Here is a 22,857-nt window from a genome sequence, read left to right as displayed (position 1 = left end):
CCTGGTCTTCCAAATCCTAGTTCACTTTTATCCTCTTTCAGCTTTCTCTAAAGCACGTATGTGAACATAAGCTGATACGACCTCACTAAGCACCTTCATGCTTTAAAGAACACTAAGGAAATAAAAACACTCACTGTGATTACAGCATGGGCGTATTTTGTCATTATCCAATTCTGTTGTGGACATACACACATACACATACACATACATCAAGGTTCTATTTTGGCTGTTACTAAGAACAGAAGCCAGGGCTCTTCTATCCATTCTACTTACCAATCCTTTCAACAGCAGACAGGCCATCAGTCCCCTTAGGCAAGCTCTCCTGCCACCTTCCTCTCTGCAGTAGCTTCCATCAGGTTCTCTGGTATTTCAAATGCTAAGTCATACTGCTAAGCTTTGCAGAGCCTTGGGCACTGCCCAGTACCTGCTCCTTGAATTCTTTCCCACCATTCTCAATCCCTGTCATGTTTGAGAAACTACACTGATTTGGTCATTACTTTTTCTCTGGTCATTCACTTACCTACGCAGGTCAGTTTAGGCCAAAAATAGTCACTCTGGTTTGTTTGGATTGGCTGTTGCATTAAATAACCAGATAATGGCTTAACTTCAATTTTGTGTTATGTTTAATATAACCTTGAAACAGATTAAAATTCCCTAACAACTAAAACCTTCTGTTTTGTGCTTTTACAAATACTGTGTTGGTTGTTGTCTTATCTCCTAACATCCATATTTTTATCTTTAAATATCTTTTCTCCCTAAAAGGAACCAGATCTCCTTGGAGAAATGGCTGCTTTCATGTCTGGGGCAGGAAATGTACCAGATAAGCCTGGAACAAAATAACAAAGAGTGGGAAGAGAGTGTATAGGAAACAAGACTGACAGGAGTTGGTAACTGTTGAAACTGGGTGTTGGGTACATAGGAGTTCTTTATAGTATTCTAGTTCTGTAATTTTTTTTCTATAAATTTAAGGGAAGCTAAAAATAATTGCTATTTTTAAAAAATGGAACAGTAATAGTATGCACATGGTAAAACAAGTTTCCTTTTAATAATGTAGAAAGATATACAGTGGAAGTTGAGTCTCTCTCCCACCCAGATCCTCTACCCGCCTCTCAGGGTGATCTTAGTAACCATTACTGAAGCACTCTCAATGAAGTTTCTATGAATATATTAACAGAAACACTTGCACCTACGCATATATATTGTTTTTTAAAACCACAAACGGTAGCAAGTTTTAAAATAGTCTTAATACAGCAAGTCAGTCAGTCTACATACTACAGTCACGCAGATTTTTATGCTTTTACCTATTAGGCTTCTTTCAAGCTTCTTTGTCAAATCGAGATAAAATTCATATTCATCTTCCTCAAGATTTCTAGAAAAAGGATGGCTACGGCAGGACCAAACATGTTGCTGTCCCAATCGTTAACACAGCTTTGAAGTTTAGGTTTGTTTTGGCGACATTCATATTACCTTGAAAAACGTGTGTTTAAAAATATCATTTTCTCCTACGTATTGGACTTGAAAGACGTGGCAGAAGAGAGGATCGACACAAGAACCGTCATAACCTCATAACCTTCAACACAAGAATCCTCACAACCTCTGGGAGGACGGCAACAAGCCTAACTAACCGCTGTGATGAACTCAGCACTTCCTCCCTTCACCTGACGAAGGGCACCTGGCACACGTGCTTTCTGTATCTCAACGCAAGACGGGTTTTGGAGCGGATGATGCCTGAAGAAGGCCAAGAGGTTCCTCCGGAGAGTCGGCAAGGTGGCTGTGCTACTGGCTTCTTACACTAACCGGATGCCGGGAGGTTCGAGAAGTGCAGAAAAAACGAGCGACACGTCTGCCCCTGGAGCGTCCATGTGACTATCATTTAACCGGGAGGGGCATTACAGGTACGAAGCGAAGGGACTTGGATCACCGGATCTTGTACAAAATCCAAAACGCACGCGACTTCGCAATAGAAAACTGGGAACGCAGAGACACGCGCGCCGACCGCGGGGCCCGGGCATTGCCCCGCCGCCCCCTCCGGTTACGCGGGGTGCTTGGGCTGGAGCAGGGAACGCCAAAGAGCCGGGCCCCGGGCGAAGGCGGCAGCTCGGCCGCGCTGTCTCCCAGCTGCTGGTCCCCGAGAGCCCCAGGCGTTAGTGGGACCGGCACTTGGCGAACTGGGAACCCGCGGCCAGCCCGCCCCCGGGGACCTCAGCTTTTTCAGGCTGTTCTGAGGCCGCAGGGACTAAGATGGTGTCCCCTGAGGTTCCTTCCTGAGGAATTCGCCCCGACAGCCCCTTGTCCCAGACAAGAACTAAGCAGGCGTGGCCAGAAGTTTCGAGTTCCAGGAGCCAAGGTACACCCAAGACCGCGCGGGATCAGATTAATGCTTGAGAAGAGAACGCAGAAAGCGCGAGGAGGCGGGGCTGGCGCTGGGTCACCATCTCGCGACGTCTTAGTGACGTCGCACAGCAAGCGCGTGTTCTACTCTTTCACCTTCAGTCAGCCTCCCCAGTATGCGAGCCTACCCCTTTAAGCGAATGACGGACAGTTATTTCAGCCTATCAACTTCCTGGTCAACATCCAATCAGATTTAAACTTCTTTCAGCCGCCCGAGGAGTTGGAAGAACGGGTCGAGAAAGGGAGCGCTTTCTCTCTCGCGAGAACGCTGTAAGCGGGCCTCTCAAAAAACGCCAGAACAGATGGCCCGACTTCCCAAATAGTGAGTTAAAGGACGGAGTCCCAAACCAATGAAAGGAATGAGGAGGTGGGATCACTGCTTTTACCGCGCTAGAAGTACCGTTACAGGGCAGACTTTTTGTCCAATCAACGCCTTCAGAGTTTGGATCAGGTGACCCTAGAGTGCGAGGGGCGGAGCCACGGCCTGGCGCGAGGAACCGTTAAGATGGACAACAAATATAACCAATGAAGTACTCAGACTAAAGCGTTGGGAACCCAATAACAGTGGTTGGGCGGGCGCCTTTCCGGAGCGCGGGGAGATGTAAAGACAGACAAATCGTTTTCCCAATGAGACTGTAGAAGAGAGGAGCTAATTGACCAATGAGGAGTGCGGGGCGGGATCCTTTGCCGCGGCGGAGTCCAAGATGGCGGCGTGCGGTTCCGCTGTGTGAAACGAGCGCGGGCCGGCGGGTTAATCATCTCCGCGGAGACGACCTCCGACGACCCGCAACAATGAAGGGAAAAGAGCGCTCTCCAGTCAAGACCAAACGCTCCCGTGGAGGTGAGGACTCGACTTCCCGCGGGGAGCGGAGCAAGAAGTTAGGGGGCTCTGGTGGCAGCAATGGGAGTAGCAGCGGAAAGACCGACAGCGGCGGCGGGTCGCGGCGCAGCCTTCATCTGGACAAGTCCAGCAGCCGAGGTGGCAGCCGCGAGTATGACACTGGCGGGGGCAGCTCCAGTAGCCGCTTGCATAGTTACAGCTCCCCAAGCACCAAAAATTCCTCGGGCGGGGGCGAGTCGCGCAGCAGCTCCCGGGGTGGAGGCGGGGAGTCACGTTCCTCTGGGGCCGCCTCCTCAGCTCCTGGCGGCGGGGACGGCGGGGAATACAAGACATTGAAGATCAGCGAGTTGGGGTCCCAGCTGAGTGACGAAGCGGTGGAGGACGGACTGTTTCACGAGTTCAAACGCTTCGGTGATGTAAGTGTCAAAATCAGTCATCTCTCGGGTTCTGGCAGCGGGGATGAGCGAGTAGCTTTTGTGAACTTCCGGCGGCCAGAGGACGCGCGGGCGGCCAAGCATGCCCGAGGCCGCCTAGTGCTCTATGACCGGCCCCTGAAGATAGAAGCTGTGTATGTGAGCCGGCGCCGCAGCCGCTCGCCTTTAGACAAAGATACTTATCCTCCGTCAGCCAGCGTGGTCGGGGCCTCGGTAGGTGGACACCGGCATCCCCCTGGAGGAGGTGGAGGCCAGAGATCACTTTCCCCTGGTGGCGCAGCCTTGGGATACAGAGACTACCGGTTGCAGCAGTTGGCTCTTGGCCGCCTGCCCCCACCACCCCCGCCACCATTGCCCCGTGAGCTGGAGAGAGAGCGAGACTACCCATTCTATGAGAGAGTGCGCCCAGCATACAGTCTTGAGCCAAGGGTGGGAGCTGGAGCAGGTGCTGCTCCTTTCCGAGAAGTAGATGAGATCTCTCCCGAGGATGATCAGCGAGCTAACCGGACGCTTTTCTTGGGCAACCTAGACATCACTGTGACAGAGAGTGATCTAAGAAGGGCTTTTGACCGCTTTGGAGTCATCACTGAGGTAGACATCAAGAGGCCTTCTCGGGGCCAGACCAGTACCTATGGCTTTCTCAAATTTGAGAACCTAGACATGTCTCACCGGGCCAAACTGGCAATGTCTGGCAAAATTATTATTCGGAATCCTATCAAAATTGGTTATGGTAAAGCTACACCCACCACCCGCCTCTGGGTAGGTGGTCTGGGACCTTGGGTGCCTCTCGCTGCCCTGGCACGAGAGTTTGACCGATTTGGCACCATTCGCACTATAGACTACCGCAAAGGTGATAGTTGGGCATATATCCAATATGAAAGCCTCGATGCAGCTCATGCTGCCTGGACCCATATGCGTGGCTTCCCACTTGGTGGCCCAGATCGTCGCCTTAGAGTAGACTTTGCAGATACAGAACATCGTTACCAGCAGCAATATCTGCAGCCTCTGCCCTTAACTCATTATGAATTGGTGACAGATGCTTTTGGACATCGAGCACCTGACCCTTTGAGGGGTGCTCGGGATAGGACACCACCCTTACTATACAGAGATCGTGACAGAGATCTTTATCCTGACTCTGACTGGGTGCCACCCCCACCCCCAGTCCGTGAACGCAGCACTCGGACTGCAGCTACTGCTGTGCCTGCTTATGAGCCACTGGATAGCCTGGATCGCAGGCGAGATGGCTGGTCTTTGGACCGGGACAGAGGCGAGCGAGATCTTCCCAGCAGCAGAGACCAGCCTAGGAAGCGAAGGCCGCCTGAGGAGAGTGGGGGCCGGCACCTGGATAGGTCTCCTGAGAGTGATCGTCCCCGAAAACGTCACTGTGCTCTTTCTCCCGACCGCAGCCCAGAATTGAGCAGTAGCCGGGATCGCTACAACAGTGACAATGATCGATCTTCCCGTCTTCTTATCTTGGAAAGGCCCTCTCCAGTCAGAGACAGACGAGGTAGTTTGGAGAAGAGCCAGGGTGACAAGCGAGACCGTAAAAACTCTGCATCAGCTGAACGGGATAGGAAGCACCGGACAGCGGCTCCCACTGAGGGAAAAAGCCCTCTGAAAAAAGAAGACCGGTCTGATGGGAGTGCACCCAGCACCAGCACTGTTTCCTCAAAGCTAAAGTCCCCCTCCCAGAAACAGGATGGTGGGACAGCCCCAACAGCTGCAGCCTCTCCCAAACTCTGTTTGGCCTGGCAGGGCATGCTTCTGTTGAAGAACAGCAACTTTCCTTCCAACATGCATCTGTTGCAGGGTGACCTCCAAGTGGCTAGTAGTCTTCTTGTGGAGGGCGCAACGGGAGGCAAAGTAGCCCAGCTCAAGATCACTCAGCGTCTTCGTTTGGACCAGCCCAAGTTGGATGAAGTAACTCGACGCATCAAAGTGGCAGGGCCCAATGGTTATGCCATTCTTCTGGCTGTGCCTGGAAGTTCTGACAGCAGGTCCTCCTCTTCCTCAGCCACATCAGACACTGCCACCTCTACTCAGAGGCCACTTAGGAACCTTGTGTCCTATTTAAAGCAAAAGCAGGCCGCTGGGGTGATAAGCCTCCCTGTGGGGGGCAACAAAGACAAGGAAAACACCGGGGTCCTACATGCTTTCCCACCCTGTGAGTTCTCCCAGCAGTTCCTGGATTCCCCTGCCAAGGCACTGGCCAAATCTGAAGAAGATTACCTGGTCATGATCATTGTCCGTGGTGCGTCCTAAAGTCCATGTGTAACTTGTATTTACTATTTTGACATGGTTCCTGTTTTGTGATGTGTAATGGGATACAGCATCAGATGAAATTTCCTTTTGAATTAGTTTTAGTTGTAGCTTTTTCTTTTTTATATTTTTATAAACCTTTAAAATAGAAGTCAGGACAGTTTAGCTATTATTTTAAGTGAAAGGGATGCCCTGAGGTAGCAGGCAGATGAATTTATTTTAATTAGGAGTTCCTACTCTTTTATGAGTAACTTTTTTCCTCTTTTTTTCTTCAGTTTTTTTTCCCCCCTTTTGTAACCTTGAGCTTAAAAAAAAAAAAAAATCCTCAGAGTTACAAACCCAAAATTTTCTTGAAAAGTTGGGATTTGGAGAAGAGCCCACTGACTTTTAAAGATAATATTACACCTAAGAGTGGGTTGATTGGTATGTAGGTAAATAATTCCTGTACCAGAAATGTTATTTGTGTGGCTGAAATTTGATCAGGAATCTTAAAAGTACAAGCTGATAAACTGTATAGCAATGTAATTTTTAATCAGGTATTTGAGTATTTCTCTTAAAGTACATGGTTTATTCCCGGAGTTTGCTTTAACATACACATTTTTATCATTAGTTCTTAAGTTCTGTATCCCGTATATGCACTTTTGGTTTGTAGCTGTAACTGTTCAGAAAAAAATTGAGGAGTAGGTTACAAACCATCTATGTCTTATGCTAGTATGCAAGAAGTGAGTAGGTGTTTTTAAAATCAGAATTCTTTGGTTAGTTATTGGTGTGTGGTGGTGTTTTTACTGACTTTCAGAGAGGTATAGCAGGTACAGGTCTAATTTAATTGTGCATATTTCAAAACTTAAGTGTTTTTCATCAAAGATGAGTTTTTTTGTATCCATGCAAATTTCTGATTTCAATAATAGAAAGAAGAGTTGTCTGCAGGCTCATAAGTCAGCTTTTGTTTTAGTGGGCATTAATCAGCCATATCTGGATTGCAGAAATTTTTAAAGTCATCGTGAAATGCCTTTGACATGCTCTTTTTAAATTTTGCCTGTATTTTTATTTTCATATATAAACAGTAGCGATGACATTACATTATTGAAAATGTTGAATATCTTTGAAATTTTGTGTTTAATATTTTCACGGGTGTCCAGCCACAGAGAACTGAAATGTCAGTGTAGGAAAACCACTTTTTATTTTATTTCCCAAACACCTGAAATTAATACAGAATAATTTAACCTACCCTCACAGTTTTTTTCAGAGCTGAAGGTTATATCAATTTCTGGTTCTTAACAAGGGCTTTTGCTGCATAACAGTAATGGATGATTTTCTTTTTTGTCTTGTTTCTTTGATCTGTCCCCTTGTCCTCACCCCTAGTTTCTCAGGTCATTAGTAAGTATATTTCCCCCGCCTTGATACATATATGCTGAGGACTTTAGCTAAGGCCCTTGATATTTAATTATGATTAGAAACTCTAGGACCTTTTGGATCATGGTCATGTTTCTATTCTGTGAAAATGACTTATAGAAAGCCTGGCAGAACTCAACTGTTTTCTTTCTGTTATCAAAGCTGGTAGTTTTGAAATAGCACCAATAATAACCCAGGGAAATGTCATGTAATTTTTTAATTTTCCGTTATGACAGGTGTCTAATGCGTGTCAGCATGAAATCCTCATCACTGCTGTGTCATCCTTTTGGTTTTCACTATGCATTTATAAATTTCTTTTTAAGTTGGGAGGTCTTTGTGGGGTTTTTTTGTTTGTTTGTTTGTTTTGTTTTTAAACTGGAAAAACTAGCTATTTTGACAGAAGGAAGGTACTAGGCAATGAGCACAAAGGTCCTTGGTGTCTCTGTAGGAAAAATATCTGAAATCCTACAAGTAAGACTTGCTGCTTTTTGTTTTTAAAAAGCTGTGCTTAGCACACTAATATGGAGGAGACACTTAGAAACTAACGCAAGTTTGCAGTCTGTGCATACATGGGGTCAAAGTACAGTTTGGCTAGATACATTTTTCCAGTTTAAATATCACTAACCATTAACTTTTGAATATCTTTTGATAAGAAGGCTGGACAGATGATTTTGCTCTTTTAGAGAGTGAAGTTCATAACATTTAATTTTACTCTAATCCAAAATGTGGTTTTTCCCATTTTTCTTTTTATCTCTCTCTCTTTTTTTTTTTTTTCTTTTTTAAGTTGATGTGACAACTTACCGAAGAGTACTGTGGTTTTTGCTCCATGTTTGTTTATTTGAATCTTTATCTGACATGGCGGCTTTTGTTAGATCTGGGCAATTTGTGCTTCTATGGTTTTGAAACAATGGCTTGATATCATTTCTAAATGTATGTATTAGAAATAACTAATTATGTTTAGTTTGGTGCTTACCTACAGAGTGCCATCATTCAGATGAATTTCTTATTTGTGTTGCCCATTCTGTTGTGCCAGTTCATAATACTGTTAAACTATTTAAGCCTTCAGGATGGAATGAAAGCGAGAGTCTAAAGCTATCTGGTTCTAATTCTCATTAGCCAGAATTTCATAATCTCAATATTGGATGTTCTTTGCAACAACCACTTGTTTCTTTTACTTAAAAAAAAAAAAAAAAAAACTCGTTTAGCTCAATTGATTTTTCTGGAACTCTGTTGAAATGAATGCAAAGAAAATTGCAGTATATCATTTAATGACTTATTAAGTATTACTTTGAAGAACATCAAACTAATTAAGACTTAGATCACAACTTCAAAGTTTATGGAAAATTAAACAATCATTCAGCTCCTAGCCAGTTTTTTAAAGATTATTTTGTTGTTTGTAACTGGGATTCCTGTAAAGCGTTTTCTACACAAAAATTTAAATTCCCGGTTTAACATGTATACTTGGACTCTGTAGATTGAGTTTTCCCTTTAAGAATTACATCTTAAAATGTTCATCCTCTGACTGGCATAAGCTTTTGTCACATTTTGAAGGTAACATACTCTGGCCCTTAATTCAGTTAGATCATTTGAGATACAGTAGGAAAAGTGAGGTGTGTAAGTGTTGCTTTCAGAGTCAAACACTGTTTCGGTTTATTTAAAAATTTTATGAGCAGGTTTTCACTGACAGTATTTGTCTTGTTTTTTTACAATTTGAAATCCACGTTCTTTAGACCATGAAATTGCTCGTTATGCAGGTATAGCTTGAACTGCGGTTTGGGTCCATATAGGAACCATTCACCAAAAACTCTGGTAACAGAATCAGGAAATCCTCTTGAGAAGAGGGCCTTAATGACCTTTTATGTGAAAAGTTTTGGAGAGAATTTCGGGACTTCTTTTTTTCTGTCTCTGCTATGGTGTTTGGTTTTGAGATGGCGGTTAGGTATGAGAACAAGAGAAGTGGAGCTGACCCTGTTAACGTGCTGGTTATAATGATGTCCCTAAAGGGAGAAAATTATTTCAGGTAACCACAGTGAACTGTCTAGCTAAATAAAAAAGTTTTCTTTGTTTGATTTAAATAGTTGAAAAGTAAAAGTCCTAAAATGTTCTTTGGCTGTTTAGCAATTGTTCGTATGAGTTTTCTTAAAAGAATAGCTGCTGTCTTTGGTAACACAGATGAAGGTGGATTTTTAAGTGGCTTCATATCTTGACCCCTTTTTACAACGGAGTAGTTCTGGATTGTTCCATGTAAATTATGGAATGAAAACAGAGGGGTAAAAGTTTGACTAAATTCCACCTTTTTTTAGTTTAATTTTTTAAGTTATATTTAGGATATATTGATCATAAATTGATTATAAATGTCCTTTCTTCTGAATTTTTTTGACATGTTTTACTCAGTTACATGAGTATAAAGGGTATTTTCAGTCCCATGGTCTTTGCTTAATTGCAGTCCTTAAAAAAATCCACCCTGTTGTTCTACTTGTTACTTGTCTATTCATACAGTAAATTCATTCAAGGTATGTGCCAGTGGGTATTATTGGTGCTTTTTGAAGTCAAGCTGGACTATCCAGGAAGGTCTTGTTAATGTTATGTTCATCTATAATGGCATAGGGGAAATATATATATTTTTAATATTGTAAACATTTGTACTGAATAACCTTTTTTTCCCCCCCTGCAAGCAAAACTGGTGAACTGCGGATTGAAGATATGGAATTCAAAGCTCTAATGGACCTTTTTGAAGAGAAGTTGTGGCTTATGTGGAGTTTACATGGGCCTCTTGATGGAAGAAAGCTAATCTGTTTAGTATTTGTGCATTTTACTAAAATGGCAGCTTAAAGTTGTGTATCTGCTATTGTGATGCCAATGCCGGTGTTTTAAGTGGAAAAAAAAATGACCTCTTGCTTTGTGCTGTGTACACAAGATTTCTGGAAAAGTAAAGAAAAACCCTTTTTATGGCTCACACAGCTTAAAAGTAGCTGTCACTCAAACGTGCGCTCACAGTTGAGCTGCTTTTGTTTTATTCTAAATAAATTGTTTCTTTTGAGGAAAATGTTTTTCTGCCTGGAAGTGAATTGACGGCAAACCTTTGACCCCTTTGTTTGCAGCCGAGGGGGTACTTACTGCTGCTCAGATCTTGTATGTCTTGAGCAAGAAGCAGGGAGACCATCATGTTGACTATCACGGTGTGTCAATTCTGAAGGATCACTAGTGTTACTGTGACCCCCTTTGTTTGCAGCGAAGGGGATCTTTGGCCTCTCAGTCCTCAACTTGATGAGGAAATGGTGCTGTTTGCTGGCACACAAGAAGCCGGGGCAAGCACCGTAAGCCTCAACACAGTGCACGAGTCGGGGGCTTTGCTGGTTTGAAGAGCCGGAGTTGCTGAAATTTAAGTTTTGATTTATTTTGTTCACCCGTCACGTTTGGCCTTAGTTTCATTTTTAATTTGAAGAGAAGTTTGAAATTGCTTTATCTTGCACTTAACATTTGCACCAAATTGCCAAAAGAAGGAGAAATGCTCCGTTTGCTTTTTAAATGTTAATGATGATGTTAATAAAGCCTTTCCTGACACATTTGAGGAGCTCCTCCGTCTCCAGGGGCTTCTTACCAGAGTTATGCAGTGATGGGTTTAGTTCTGAATGGATGAAGAGTTCCTGAGAGCTAGCGTGTGTAATTAGAACCGTTACTGTGGTATCTGTGCCTTATTTGACCTGTGGTTCCACATGCCTCGGATGTGCATGCACCGTGACGGTTTCGTAGGTACGAACGCACACTCAGGCCCGGTCACTTCGGTTGGTAGTACAGAGTGTGAGGAAAAAATGGAGGCGTCCCTAAGGAGGAGAAAGTGTTTGCCTTTAGTTCCTGCGTTATCCTGTACAGGGGCTCCTGAGCTTTGGAAGCTGTTCCCAGTACAGGAGAACAACTCCCCTGTTTGCAGCAGGAGACTTCGGTGCACAGTGACAACGCTGGAATTCAAGAGGAAGCCAGCAGTGCTGCACCATTGGCTTCAGACACCACTGTTGTTTGCCAGTTTTAAACTTACCTAGTTGCAGACGAAGACCACCTTGAAATGCAGGCTTGTTGGGCTTGTTTTGAATTTTAACCTCGGATGGAAGAGCCCTAGTGCTGTCTGTCTCCATGCGGGATGATGCTTACTTAGGCAACAGGTGATTATCAACAAAGGATGGCACGGTTATACTCTGCAAGGTGGTGTTCCAGTGGCAAACAGCTGTATAAACTCTTGTAAACAGGTAAGAGGGTTTTTAGAGGTCAAAAATGCATTTGGTTAACAGGGTGAGGGCTTTTACTGGTGGGGATATTGTTTCTCTGATTGGAAGTCTTGAGGCACTCTGCTGCTATCACTAGCTTCCTCTCCTTACCAAAGTGTTGTGTTTGTAAAATTCTGGGCCAGAACTTCTATTGTACTTGGTGTTTATATGTATGTAATTTTTTTTAATTTATCGTGTGAGAAAGATTTTGTATCGTGGGAGCCAAAAGTGTTAAAATCCTGGTCATGGATTTGGGACTTAACAGCCTGGTGTCCTGTAAAGTTTGGACATTTTCCATTAACCCTAGCTTCACCCTCTGTGGTGATTTAATGGTACTGGAAGAACTTAATACTGTAAAATGTTGCCATTACAAACACTGATTCTAAACCTCTGGGTTAGTATATAGCACCAGAAAAAAAAAAAAATACCATCATGCTGGGAATGATAGTTTAGCCAAAATGGTTAGTTTTGGCTTGCAAAGAGATTGAATTATGGAAATAGGCAACTACAGTTTTGGGAAGTGAATCGGCAGTGTTAACAAGAAATCTAGCTTTTGTCTGCTCTTACCATTTTTGTTGTGCCTTTAGTCCTACCAGCCTTCTGAGCCCTTTCAATCCACTGCCCACCCCCATCCCGCCCCGCCAATTAATATCTGGTATGAGGCTTTGGCAACTTGATATAAGCACGGCTTTTTTAGTGTATGATAAAACTAGGTTTCCTTTATTTTAAGTAGCGTTGAAATGTTGAATGTTTCTTTTTCACAAAATTCTGGTTTTTCATCTCTTTCGAAAGGGGAAAAGGTGAAGTGCAGTTGTGTGTTTTTGCCTTTCAGTTTGTCATTGTGTGATTTACAAGCTTTTAAAACCTCTGCTTATGAGTTGGCTGTCATCTAAAACTGCTAGATGATCTCACCTACATTTTCTTCAGATGTTTTATACCTGTTGGAAATGTCAATTTCCAATGTATTTTCTTTCTCTGGCTAGTCCACACTGAAAGCCCATTAAGTAGTTTTTCCAGCTAGTAAGCAAGTATTTTAAATCACTATAATGATTTAAGGAAGATTATGTGACACTGCGTGTTTCTACATGTTTGGTATTTTTCTAAGATCTCGGGTTTCATCTCAAGAACAAGAGGAAAAGTTTGTGAATAGAACATTTATTTGTATATGAAAGCATATCATGCAAAATGGTAGGGTACACAGCATGACAATCTTTGGAAACTATTCATGAAATCATTTTATTTATAGCTATACCATGAGGGAAAAATTATTAATTGGGCTGAGTGTTAGATCTAGAGTTTTGGTTTTATAAGTTGGGACCTGCCTTTTTGAATTCTTTATGTGGTTTCTCAGTATCTTTCATATGGTCTAAATATAGGATTCTACTATAAAGGAAATTATTTCAAGAAAACCTCTGAATTGACTTGGGCTTATTTTGAAAAGCCTGGCTGTGGTATTAAAATGAAAATAGGGAGTACCTGGATTTTAGTAATACAACTTAGAGTCTGTGAATTGCCACTTCTATAGCTTAAGTCACATTCTGGTTTACAAGCTGTTTATCTGAGGCAGTAAATTTAGTGCTTATGGCTGGTTGCAGCATCTGTTTTTCTTTTTACAACAGGTTATCTGATTATGGCTTATCTGACCACCACTTACATCTCCCTCTGGTTCCCTAAGCAATTTATTGAATGACAGAATTCCTTCAAACCTCAGACAAGATTGTCCTTAGCAGGGAAGAAGAGATTTTGACCTTCAGGTCAAATTACTTAACATGCTTCTACTCAAATGCTGTAACATTAAGCTCTCAGGTAGAGTTGCTGTATAATCATTTGTATGCTGACTGTATCTTAAGAAGTAAGGTGCTGAGCATATAGATGGAAAGTATCAAATAGGCTTTACCCGTGTCAGCAACTTATACTATGTCATTGGGGACACTAGATATAAACAAGTAAATGGTTAAATATCAGGGGGAAAATTCACAGTTTAAGACTGTTGTAAGAGATGTCACAGGCCGGTTTTTGATTAATTGCTAACGAATTTTTACAGGTGATATGGGTCTATGAGTATATGAACTTAAAGTTTCCTTTAAGCTGGGATAGTCAAGAAAGACTTTACAAATAATTTGTTAGTTGGAGGAGGGTGTGGAATGATGAGGGAGATTGGGATTGAGATGTTGGGCAGATAAGCATGAATAACAAAACAGCTTGTTGATCAATGGAAAAGTTGAGCAGGCTGAAGCCTGGAAAACTTGTGAAATGGTCAGTTCAACAGAACTCGGGAGGGAATCCTGAAAGGCAAGGCAGTTTGAGGAAGGTGGGAAGTGAGGATGCATAATGAGTTTGAGGCAGGTTGATGGAAAAGGACAGTACTAATAATAGCAATTGTTTATTAAATACCCACTTGGGCCAAGCATTCTGCCAAGGCTTGTACACACATTGTTTCAGTTAAGTTTCACTACAGACCATAAGCTGACAGCTAGAACTGATAGAGCCAGGGTTGTAACCAGGCCTTTGTTTCACCTAGTGTTCTTGGTTGCTGTGCTGTCTGACTTCAGTTTTTTCTGGAGGCTGGGATGGGATAAAGCTGCAAACTTAAGAAAATGTCTGGGCAGTGGGTTTCCAGCTACAGAGTGTATCAGCGCTGGTGGTTTTTGGGAAATATTCAGGCCTTTGACTGCTACTCCATGCATTCTGGGATTTGTTAGGGCTGGCATGGCCCAGGAGTCTTTGTTGGTCTATGAACGTCCCTGGTAATTCTGATGTAGTTTGTGGTGCTTGGCCACATGTTGAGCATCACTGGCCCAGAGAGAGTAGAGTGCTGAACTATAAACTTTGGGGTAATGTCTGTAAGGCATGGGAAGGGGAGATGGTGTGGAAAAGATTCCCAAGGAGAAGAGCCAGAGAAGTGTTCTGTCTCTGAGGCAGAGAGGAGTTACTTCCAGAAGATAAATTCAGAGCTGTTAAAGAAACAAACAGAATGAAACTGCAATGCCAGGGAACTTACCACTTAAATTTGTCACTTAAGTAACCTTTATAGTTGTGTAATTATTTTTCCAAGGAATTCAATCTAGCTTAGTATGTGATTTTTGCCTTATAACAGTCTGTAAGAAGGGCCACTCTTTAAAAGTTTATAAAATGCTAAAGGAGTACCAGGAAAGTTTTGTGAGTTTGGGTAGGGGATGCACAACCAGAAACTGATTGGGGTATCCTTGAGGTTTCAGGTGTTAATCTAAAAATACTATGAATTCAGTCTATTTTAAATTAAAATGAAAGTGATTCTAGGATTATGAGTTTGTGTATGTACACGAGCAAGTTGTTTTCCATGAATGCCCCGCACCTTTATCTACTACCTCGGAAGCAGATTACTGATAGGATTGAGACAGAATGGAATTAGGAAGTTGAGTGTATCTTTGGCTTCTAGATGGTTGAAGGATTTCCTATTTTGGGTTATGTAACCTGGGTTTGTCTTCAATTAGTATAGAATTAATTCATTCTTTAAATATTTAGATATCTGTTATGTACCACTAATTATTCTAGATTTTGGGAGAATATTAGTGAAGAAAACAGACAAGTTTCTCTTTTCTCATGGAGCTGACATTTTGGTAGAAGAAGGAAGATAGTGGAGTGTAAGGGCCAAGTTGCCAAGGACAAATGCCGAATGCAATAGAAAGCCATTGAAAGTTTCCAGGAGGGGCGCCTGGGTGGCTCAGTGGGTTAAGCCTCTGCCTTCAGCTCAGGTCATGATCCCAGGGTCCTGGGATCGAGCCCCGCATTGGGCTTTCTGCTCTGCAGGGAGCCTGCTTCCTCCTCTCTCTGCCTGCCTCTCTGCCTACTTGTGATCTCTGTCTGTCAAATAAATAAATAAAATCGTTTAAAAAAAAAAAAAAAAAGAAAGAAAGTTTCCAGGAGGCAGAGTGATGTGATTTGATCAAGATTTGACTACCTGTCTCAGGAAAGTAACACAAATTTCTTCAACTTTTCCCAAGATCTAGAATAATGCCTGGCAGATAATAGCTACCCAAATATTTGAAGAATTAAGTAGCTACATTAATTGAAGACAGATGCAATATAAGTAATTCAAAATAGGAAATCTTTCAGCTGCTGACAAGTCAAAGATATTTCCTCCAAAGATATATTAGCATTTCCTATTGACTGTAAGACTGAAAATGTTCTTGTTCAGAGATCAGTGGTGTTCTTTTATTTAAATAAGCATAGTAGAGATTGTATTTCTTCTTCAGACTCAGAGTTGCCGGCCGCCGTGAGATTTCACATCAAAGCAATCTTCCTCCGAGTACATCTTATTTCCTCAACATGTCGTTTCTTATTCTTTCTGCTTTCAGGCCATTGTCAGAAGAGCTTCTGCTATAGTCATACACGGTTCCTGCTACGTTAGCTTCTACGTTAGCATCACCTGAGGAACTTTTTAGTGCCAGTGCCTGCAGATCACTCAGATTCATTTAAATTGATCTAGGTGGAGTGGGACTTTGCCAAGGCCCTGGTATTATTTTTTGTTTGAGGTGCCCCAGATGATTCTAATGTGTAGCCGGGGTTGGCAACCATTGCTCCAGAAACAGGTCATAAACAGCCTCACGAACACACACAATGAGCCTCTTAAGCACTGTTTGAAAATCAAAACTAAAATCTTTCAGAGTACAGTATATATTATATATATATATGTTGCTTAGTCTTTCAGTAGCCTTAACCCTTTAACGTGTGGGCCTCAGACCGGTAGCATAACCATCACTTGGAAACTTGTTAGAAGTATAGAATTACAGGGTCTCCCCCGGACCCATTGTGTGAAATGAGATCTCCAGGTAATTTGTATGTACTTGAAAGTTTAAGAAGCATTGCTTAAGCTATAGATACATAAATATTTTCTGTGCTAAAAATGGATGATTAGAATCTTACTCCTCATGAGTAAGATTTTCTGATTTTTCATTAGGATGTGACATTTACTTGAAAGCATTCAGAAAATATCTTCATCAAGAAAAGTAGGAATAGAGTTCTTATAAGGTAGTGAGCTTCTGGTGACCAGGAAATTACTAGAGGTCTCTGTCCCCAAGACGGGGGAGGGGTTGTTGTTGCCTGTCTTGGTTAGTTCTTGCTTATTGGTTCTTGCTTATTTTGTTATGCTTCTTTTTTCTCTCCTTCCTATTCTGTTCTAGTTTACTCTTTTCATTGTGAGATAGAACATGTTATTTTTGAGGATAGTTGAGTGCTGTTTGCTGATAGCTGCCTTGTACTTTAGAAAATTTGGTAGAGGTGGGTTTATATGGGGATGGATATAGAAAGGATGGAGGAGTGGGTTTGCATTGCTTTGGTTTTTAATTGTAATATGATAGTAACTTCATAAATGAACTGATTTTCCTCACATAGCAATAAGAATCAAGAATCTAATTCATATTAATCAGTGATAAAAAACATAATAAATATTAAGATCTATATATTAAGGAGAGTGGTCTGGTATGAATGATCAGGGACTACTCTAAATTGCAATGTATCAATTTAGATACAGGAATGATTTTTGCTTTGTAAATTTTCATGATAAATGACTCTAAAAAACCAAGCAATCCTGTTGATATCAAATGAAGAAATGGAGCAAGATTATTCACATTCCACGATGTTTTAGTTTTTAAATTGGCATGTTTGCTCTGGAGGCAGTCAGCTTCTCCAGAAAACTTTTCTAGGTTCATTTCTGATTTATAGATTTCTCCTGAGACCTGAGATGTTTGTTTTTAGTGGAGACTTAACCTATATCATCATTTATCGCTCCTGACAAACTTCATTTGTCTGTAGTGTATAATCTTACTGAAAATACATTTCACAGAAAAGAATGAATTCATCCAACTTTTAAGGTTTGGTGGTTGACAGTACTTTATTTCTGTGATACATGAGTGGTTTTTTCCTTCAGTGTGTGGGTGTAAAGGTATTTTGAACCTTCAAAGACACCTTTTCTTAAATTTGCTGCTCCTTAAGTTTAGAGATAATCTGAAGCTCTAATAAAATGTTTTTAACATGTATGGTATTGGATCAACCTCCTCCACCTTTTTTAATAGCCAAGTTTAAAGGAGAGAGAATATTTAAGTACAATAATCGGTTAAACATCTTTTTTTTCCTCCTGGGTTTCTTTTTAGGAACTACTGACAATCAAAAACCTATAGCCGACTTTGGGATATGACTTTATTATTCAACAACTAAAAGATGAGTTCTAATTGGCAGACTTCTGGCACTGGCACTTGTCCTCCTGTTTCTATAGAAACTGGGTTGGAAGTCAGAGCTGCACAAAGGGAAAGGGTAAGTTTCTTTTAAACTCCATATTTATAAACCCATATCTTATTAACTGGCATGGTGTCAGTTTTCAGTAAGGAAATACGTCGATGAACTAGAACTCAAACATCAACTACTAATTTTCACTTGAGTGGAAACTGACATCAAGTCATTAACTATAATAGGAGGGTTTAAATATGGATTTACTTTTCTTGTGACTCTGACTTCACATTTCTTGAAACAACTGAACTCAGTATGACAATTCTCACTTTCAGTTATTTCTAATTTGGGGGTTATAAAATTGATTTTTATCCTCTTAGATCTTACTCTATTGAACCTTCCTGGTAAGTGAAAATTGGAATATAAAATATGTACAGAGGACATTTTAAAAGTCTGCATGAATTACAAGTCTCTTCTTTTGAGCTAAGTCCTATTCTTTCCATTATAGAACAAGTACTGTACTACTGACCAGTTTTTTAGTTTCTCTCCTCTCTTTGCCAAGCAGGATGAGGTCATCTGTTGGGCACATACATTTGTTTTCATCCAGGTAGGCATCCATTATTTGTAGACCTTAAGACACCTGCCAGTTGGTGAGTCATCTTACTGCTATGGCTTCAGAGGGCTATGCTACACAGCTGGGGCATTTAGTCTTGAAATTGTTTAATCAAGTGTGATAAACTCCAGTCTATAGGTTGATGTATGCAAATTATGCTAAACTCTGACTAGCTTTGAGATATTGGAAGGAAAACAATTTGGCCCTTGCTCTTTAACACTTAATTTTCTCATTTCCTTGGTCCTGACAAACTTCTCTTCCCTGCTAAAATATTCCTGTTGGTTGACATGAACCAAAGAGTTGGGACATCTTGGCTTTACTTCAGCTCAAATTGTCACTTCTGTAAAAATAGTAGAAGTGAAAACTGGAAGTTTTCCATTACTTCCAAGTCCCTGGACAGATAATGCCTGAAAGTGGATTCTCATTAAAAATGTATGCCTCCCTTTCTTAACTACTAATGTGTAGCCTGTTTCTGTTTGCTCGCTGGGGCTTGAATGAGGTAAAAACAGAATTGAATTTGTGATTTTCTTCTTTTTTTGTGGGGGCAGTTGCTAGAAGAAAACTTCAGGTTTTAGCTTTGCACTGTCAAATATCTAGACATTCAGAGTATAAGGGTTTTGGTTTTGAAACTGGAAGTCCTGTGTCCCAGGAACTCTTGTTTCCAGCCAAGCCAGATAGTTGGTTACCCTATCTAAGTTTATTCTCTGTATCCCTAAAGAAAAGCTTCACTAGCCTACCATTGATCATTATTTTGTGTAGAAGCAGATTTCACAATATCCTAGCTTCTGTTGGAATGTTACCAGGGATTAGGTTCTTTTTCTTTTACCTTTTCTTTCTTTTCTTTTCTTTGTTTTTAATTAAAAAAATTTTTTTTAAAGATTTTATTTATTTGAGAGAGAGAGGGAGAGGGAGCATGAGCAGAGGCAGGGCAGAGAGAGAAGCAGACTCCCCAGTGAGCAAGGAGCCCATTGCTTCTGCTGTGAGGCTCCAATCCCAGACCTCTGGGATCCTGACCTGAGCCAAAGGCAGACACTTAACTGAGCCACCCAGGTGCTCTTCTTTCCTTTTTTTTAAAGAAATGATTGTCATTTGTCTCAGTGACTATAGGTAATACCAGCTTACCTCTCAGAAATAAAACAGGAGTTTTAACTGATTTATTTACAAAGTTGATTCCAGTCACTTCTGTTATTTTTTGTGTATATGTTAAGACCTTAGGTATAAATCTGAGACAGTTGGGTGATATTTGTGGGAAATGAGTAGGCAAATGAGGTAAATATGTGTACATAAAGCCTCCTACAAGTTGGTTTTGTGTTAAGAGAAACACTTAAGGTTTTTAAAAAGTATTGGGCTTTTTTTGTATTCAAGTCTTCAGAGAAACCACTGTCCATGTTTTGTATTGTCTTGCATAAAAATAACTAAAATCAAATACTAATACATGGTGTGTTTTTTCTCATGGAAAAAGCTGATTTTACAGTAGGACAAGTTTATTAACTAAGCTAACTTTTTGCAAACAAGCATAACATCACATATATTAATATGCCTAGATTATTTAGAAAATATCACAAAATTACCACCTCAGTCCATTTAAGTGTAGTTGTTGATTTTATTAAATTTTAATCTTCTAGACAATCATTAAAGAAGGGAAAGCCAGGGGCCGTGATCTAATCAACACTGGTAATTGGGTTTCAGAATTGGCTCTGTTAAATACTGGCTTTATAACTTTCCGCAAATAACTTGGTTTTCATTTGCCTTTGTTCCTTAAGTATAAAATAGGAATAATAATACCTATTCAGCTTCCTTACAGCCTTGACATGATGATGAGATAATGGGTAGGAAGGAACTTTCAAAAGTTAAAGGTACCATAAAGGTAGAGTTTTAGTATTAGAAATAGTACTTCATGATCAACACATGTAGAAAATTCCTTCTGTTTTGGTAATAGTATGGCACGTCTTAGAGTAATAGCAAGAAATGGTATCTTTGACAGTTTTATTTTTTAAATTTTTAAATCTTTTTTTTTTTTTTAATTTTATTTATTTTATTTGACAGAGAGAGAGATCACAAGTAGGCAGAGAGGCAGGCAGAGACAGAGGGGGAAGCAGGCTCCCTGCTGAGCAGAGAGCCCGATGCAGGGCTCGATCCCAGGACCCTGAGATCATGACCTGAGCCGAAGGCAGCAGCTTAATCCACTGAGCCACCCAAGCGCCCCTTATTTTTTAAATTTTTAAAAAAAGATTTTATTTATTTGACAGAGCACAAGCAGGGGGAGTGGCAAGCAGAGGGAGGGGAGAAGCGAGGAGCCTGATGTAGGACTTGATCCCTGGACCCCGGGATCATGACCTTAGCCGAAGGTAGTCTCAACCAACTGAGCCCCCCAGGCACCCAAGAGTTTAAAATATAAGCCAATAAGTAGCTGACAAGAAAGTATGCTGAACTTTTATGTTCAAATTATCATAGCTCTCCTAAATACAAAAATACATTTATGTATATTTTAAGGCTTAAAATTTACAAACATTACAACTAATATTTTAGTACTGAGGAGCTAATTACAAGTGGCCTATACTCAAGCATTACCGTCTTTGGTAAGATTAGGTGAATACTGGAAGACCTAAAAAGTTAATTATCGTTACAGTTACATTGTTACTGCACTGTAGCAGATGTGTTTTGTTGCTTTAATTTGTTCTGGTTCTTTGGTACTTTGCATTCTCCTTTTCATTTCAATCTAGATATTATAAAATTTTATGCCAATTTGAGTTAGAACAAATTTATAACTGCTTCCAGTTAAATCAGCTTCATAATCTTGTGGTGCTGGTGAGAAGTCAGGGTGATCTAGGGGTGACAGTGTAGGGTTTCTTGTCAGTCTGTATGAATTGTGACTTCACAAGTTACTGGATGTTTAATTTCTTTGACTTTATTCGTTGTAAGACGGGCATCATACTATCTGTTTCTAAAGTTGTGAAGATTAAATAATATATAAAATGTGCCTCCCTCAGTGATGGGCATATATTGGATGTTGAAATAAAGTTGTTGGTGTGCCTGGGTGGCTCAGTGGGTTAAGCCTCTGCCTTCAGCTCAGGTCATGATCTCAGGGTCCAGTTTTTTAACTTAATTATAAATGATTTATTTTAATTATTTAATTTTTACAACAGTAGTTTGAAAGAGTCTTGTGAAAGAGATTATAAGGGAGCTTGGTGTTACAGAGAACACTAGGTATTTTCTTCCTCTTAAAATCACCCAAATAATGAAATGAAGGGCTCTCTAATCACATGTAATTGCTTAGTCTGAGTGACATTATTAACTACTTAAAATAATTATTCTATATTTTAAAAACATAGTTTAGGGGTACCTGGGTGGCTTATTCTGTGAGTATCTACCTTCTGCTCAGGTCATGAGCCTGGGGTCCTGGGATCTAGCCCCATGTTGAGCTCCCTGCTTGGTGGGGAGCCTTCTTCTCCCTCTCCCTCTGTCTGCCTTTCTGCCTGCTTGTGCTCTCTCTGTGCCAAATAAATAAGTAAAATCTTTAAAAAACAGAACAAAACATAGTTTGTCTTTCATTAAAAGCTACTTATTCAACCTTCATGTAAAACTTGTAGTACCTTTTTTCTTTTTTTAAGTTTTATTATCCATTTGAGAGAGCGAGAGCAAGAGCATGAGTGCATAGCTGAGGGGCAGAGGGAGAGGAAGAGAACCCCAAGCAGATTCCCTGCCAAGCGTGGAGCCCAATATGGGGCTTGATCCCACAAGATCCCTTGTGGGGCTCGATCCCACAAGATCATGACCTGAGCCAAAACCATGAGTCAGACACCCAACCACCTGAGCCACCTAGGTACCTCTGAAACTTGTAGGTCTAAAGACATATCTAGATCATTAAGCTTGAATATTTTAGATTATTAGATATAATTTAGATGTATTTAGATTATTAGATATAATGAAAAGTAATATTGTTTGGATGGGCAGGAATACTATTCAAATGATTTGAAATAAAGGATTTTTCTTTTAAAGATCTTATTTATTTGTCAGAGAGAGAGAATGAGAGTACACAAGTAGGAGGAGCCACAGGCAGAGGGAGAAGCAGGCTCCCCCCTGCGCAGGGAGCCTGTGCAGTCTCACAACCCTGAGATCATGACCCTGAGCTGAAACCAGGAGTCAGGCACTTAACCAACCGCACCACCCAGTTGCCCCCCCCTCCTTTTTTGGCAATTCTTACTTTTTATTACATAACAATATACATTTTTCATAGAAAATTTAGTAAACAAAATAATGAAAACAGAGGTTACTTCTAATTATTTCTAATAAAGAAGGATAACTTTCTGGAGAATGTATATCACCATACTAGTCACTCAAAAAGGCTTTGATACTCATTCATATTTCAGAGTTCTAGTCAGCCAGTGGCTACATTTAATACTTCTTTAAGCTAATGAGAATGGTTTTTCATCTTCACATATTTTAGTGGCTGAATTATCA

General features: G+C 40.9%; 1 protein-coding gene across 1 annotated transcript; it reads left to right on the top strand.

The window, feature by feature from the left end:
• The first annotated feature begins 1,609 nt into the window (after window positions 1–1,609).
• Window positions 1,610–11,990, top strand: RBM15 (RNA binding motif protein 15). The gene is made up of 2 exons (XM_032301826.1): window positions 1,610–5,917; window positions 9,993–11,990. The coding sequence occupies exons 1-2, from the start codon at window positions 3,052–3,054 to the stop codon at window positions 10,037–10,039; spliced, it is 2,913 nt and encodes a 970-aa protein (XP_032157717.1). The 5' UTR covers window positions 1,610–3,051; the 3' UTR covers window positions 10,040–11,990.
• The last annotated feature ends 10,867 nt before the right edge of the window (window positions 11,991–22,857 follow it).

Source organism: Mustela erminea, chromosome 10, assembly GCF_009829155.1.
Source record: "Mustela erminea isolate mMusErm1 chromosome 10, mMusErm1.Pri, whole genome shotgun sequence".
Lineage (NCBI taxonomy): Eukaryota > Metazoa > Chordata > Mammalia > Carnivora > Mustelidae > Mustela > Mustela erminea.
The sequence above is the reverse complement of the archived record's forward strand: the minus strand, read 5'-3'. Positions and strand labels throughout refer to the sequence as shown.

Bases quoted from the DNA above. Each gene is read 5' to 3' on its own strand.
- RBM15 (XM_032301826.1), top strand. From the start codon at position 3,052: ATGAGGAGTGCGGGGCGGGATCCTTTGCCGCGGCGGAGTCCAAGATGG. The intron at 5,918-9,992 runs GTGCGTCCTAAA...CCCCCCTGCAAG, and splicing joins GGTCATGATCATTGTCCGTG to CAAAACTGGTGAACTGCGGA.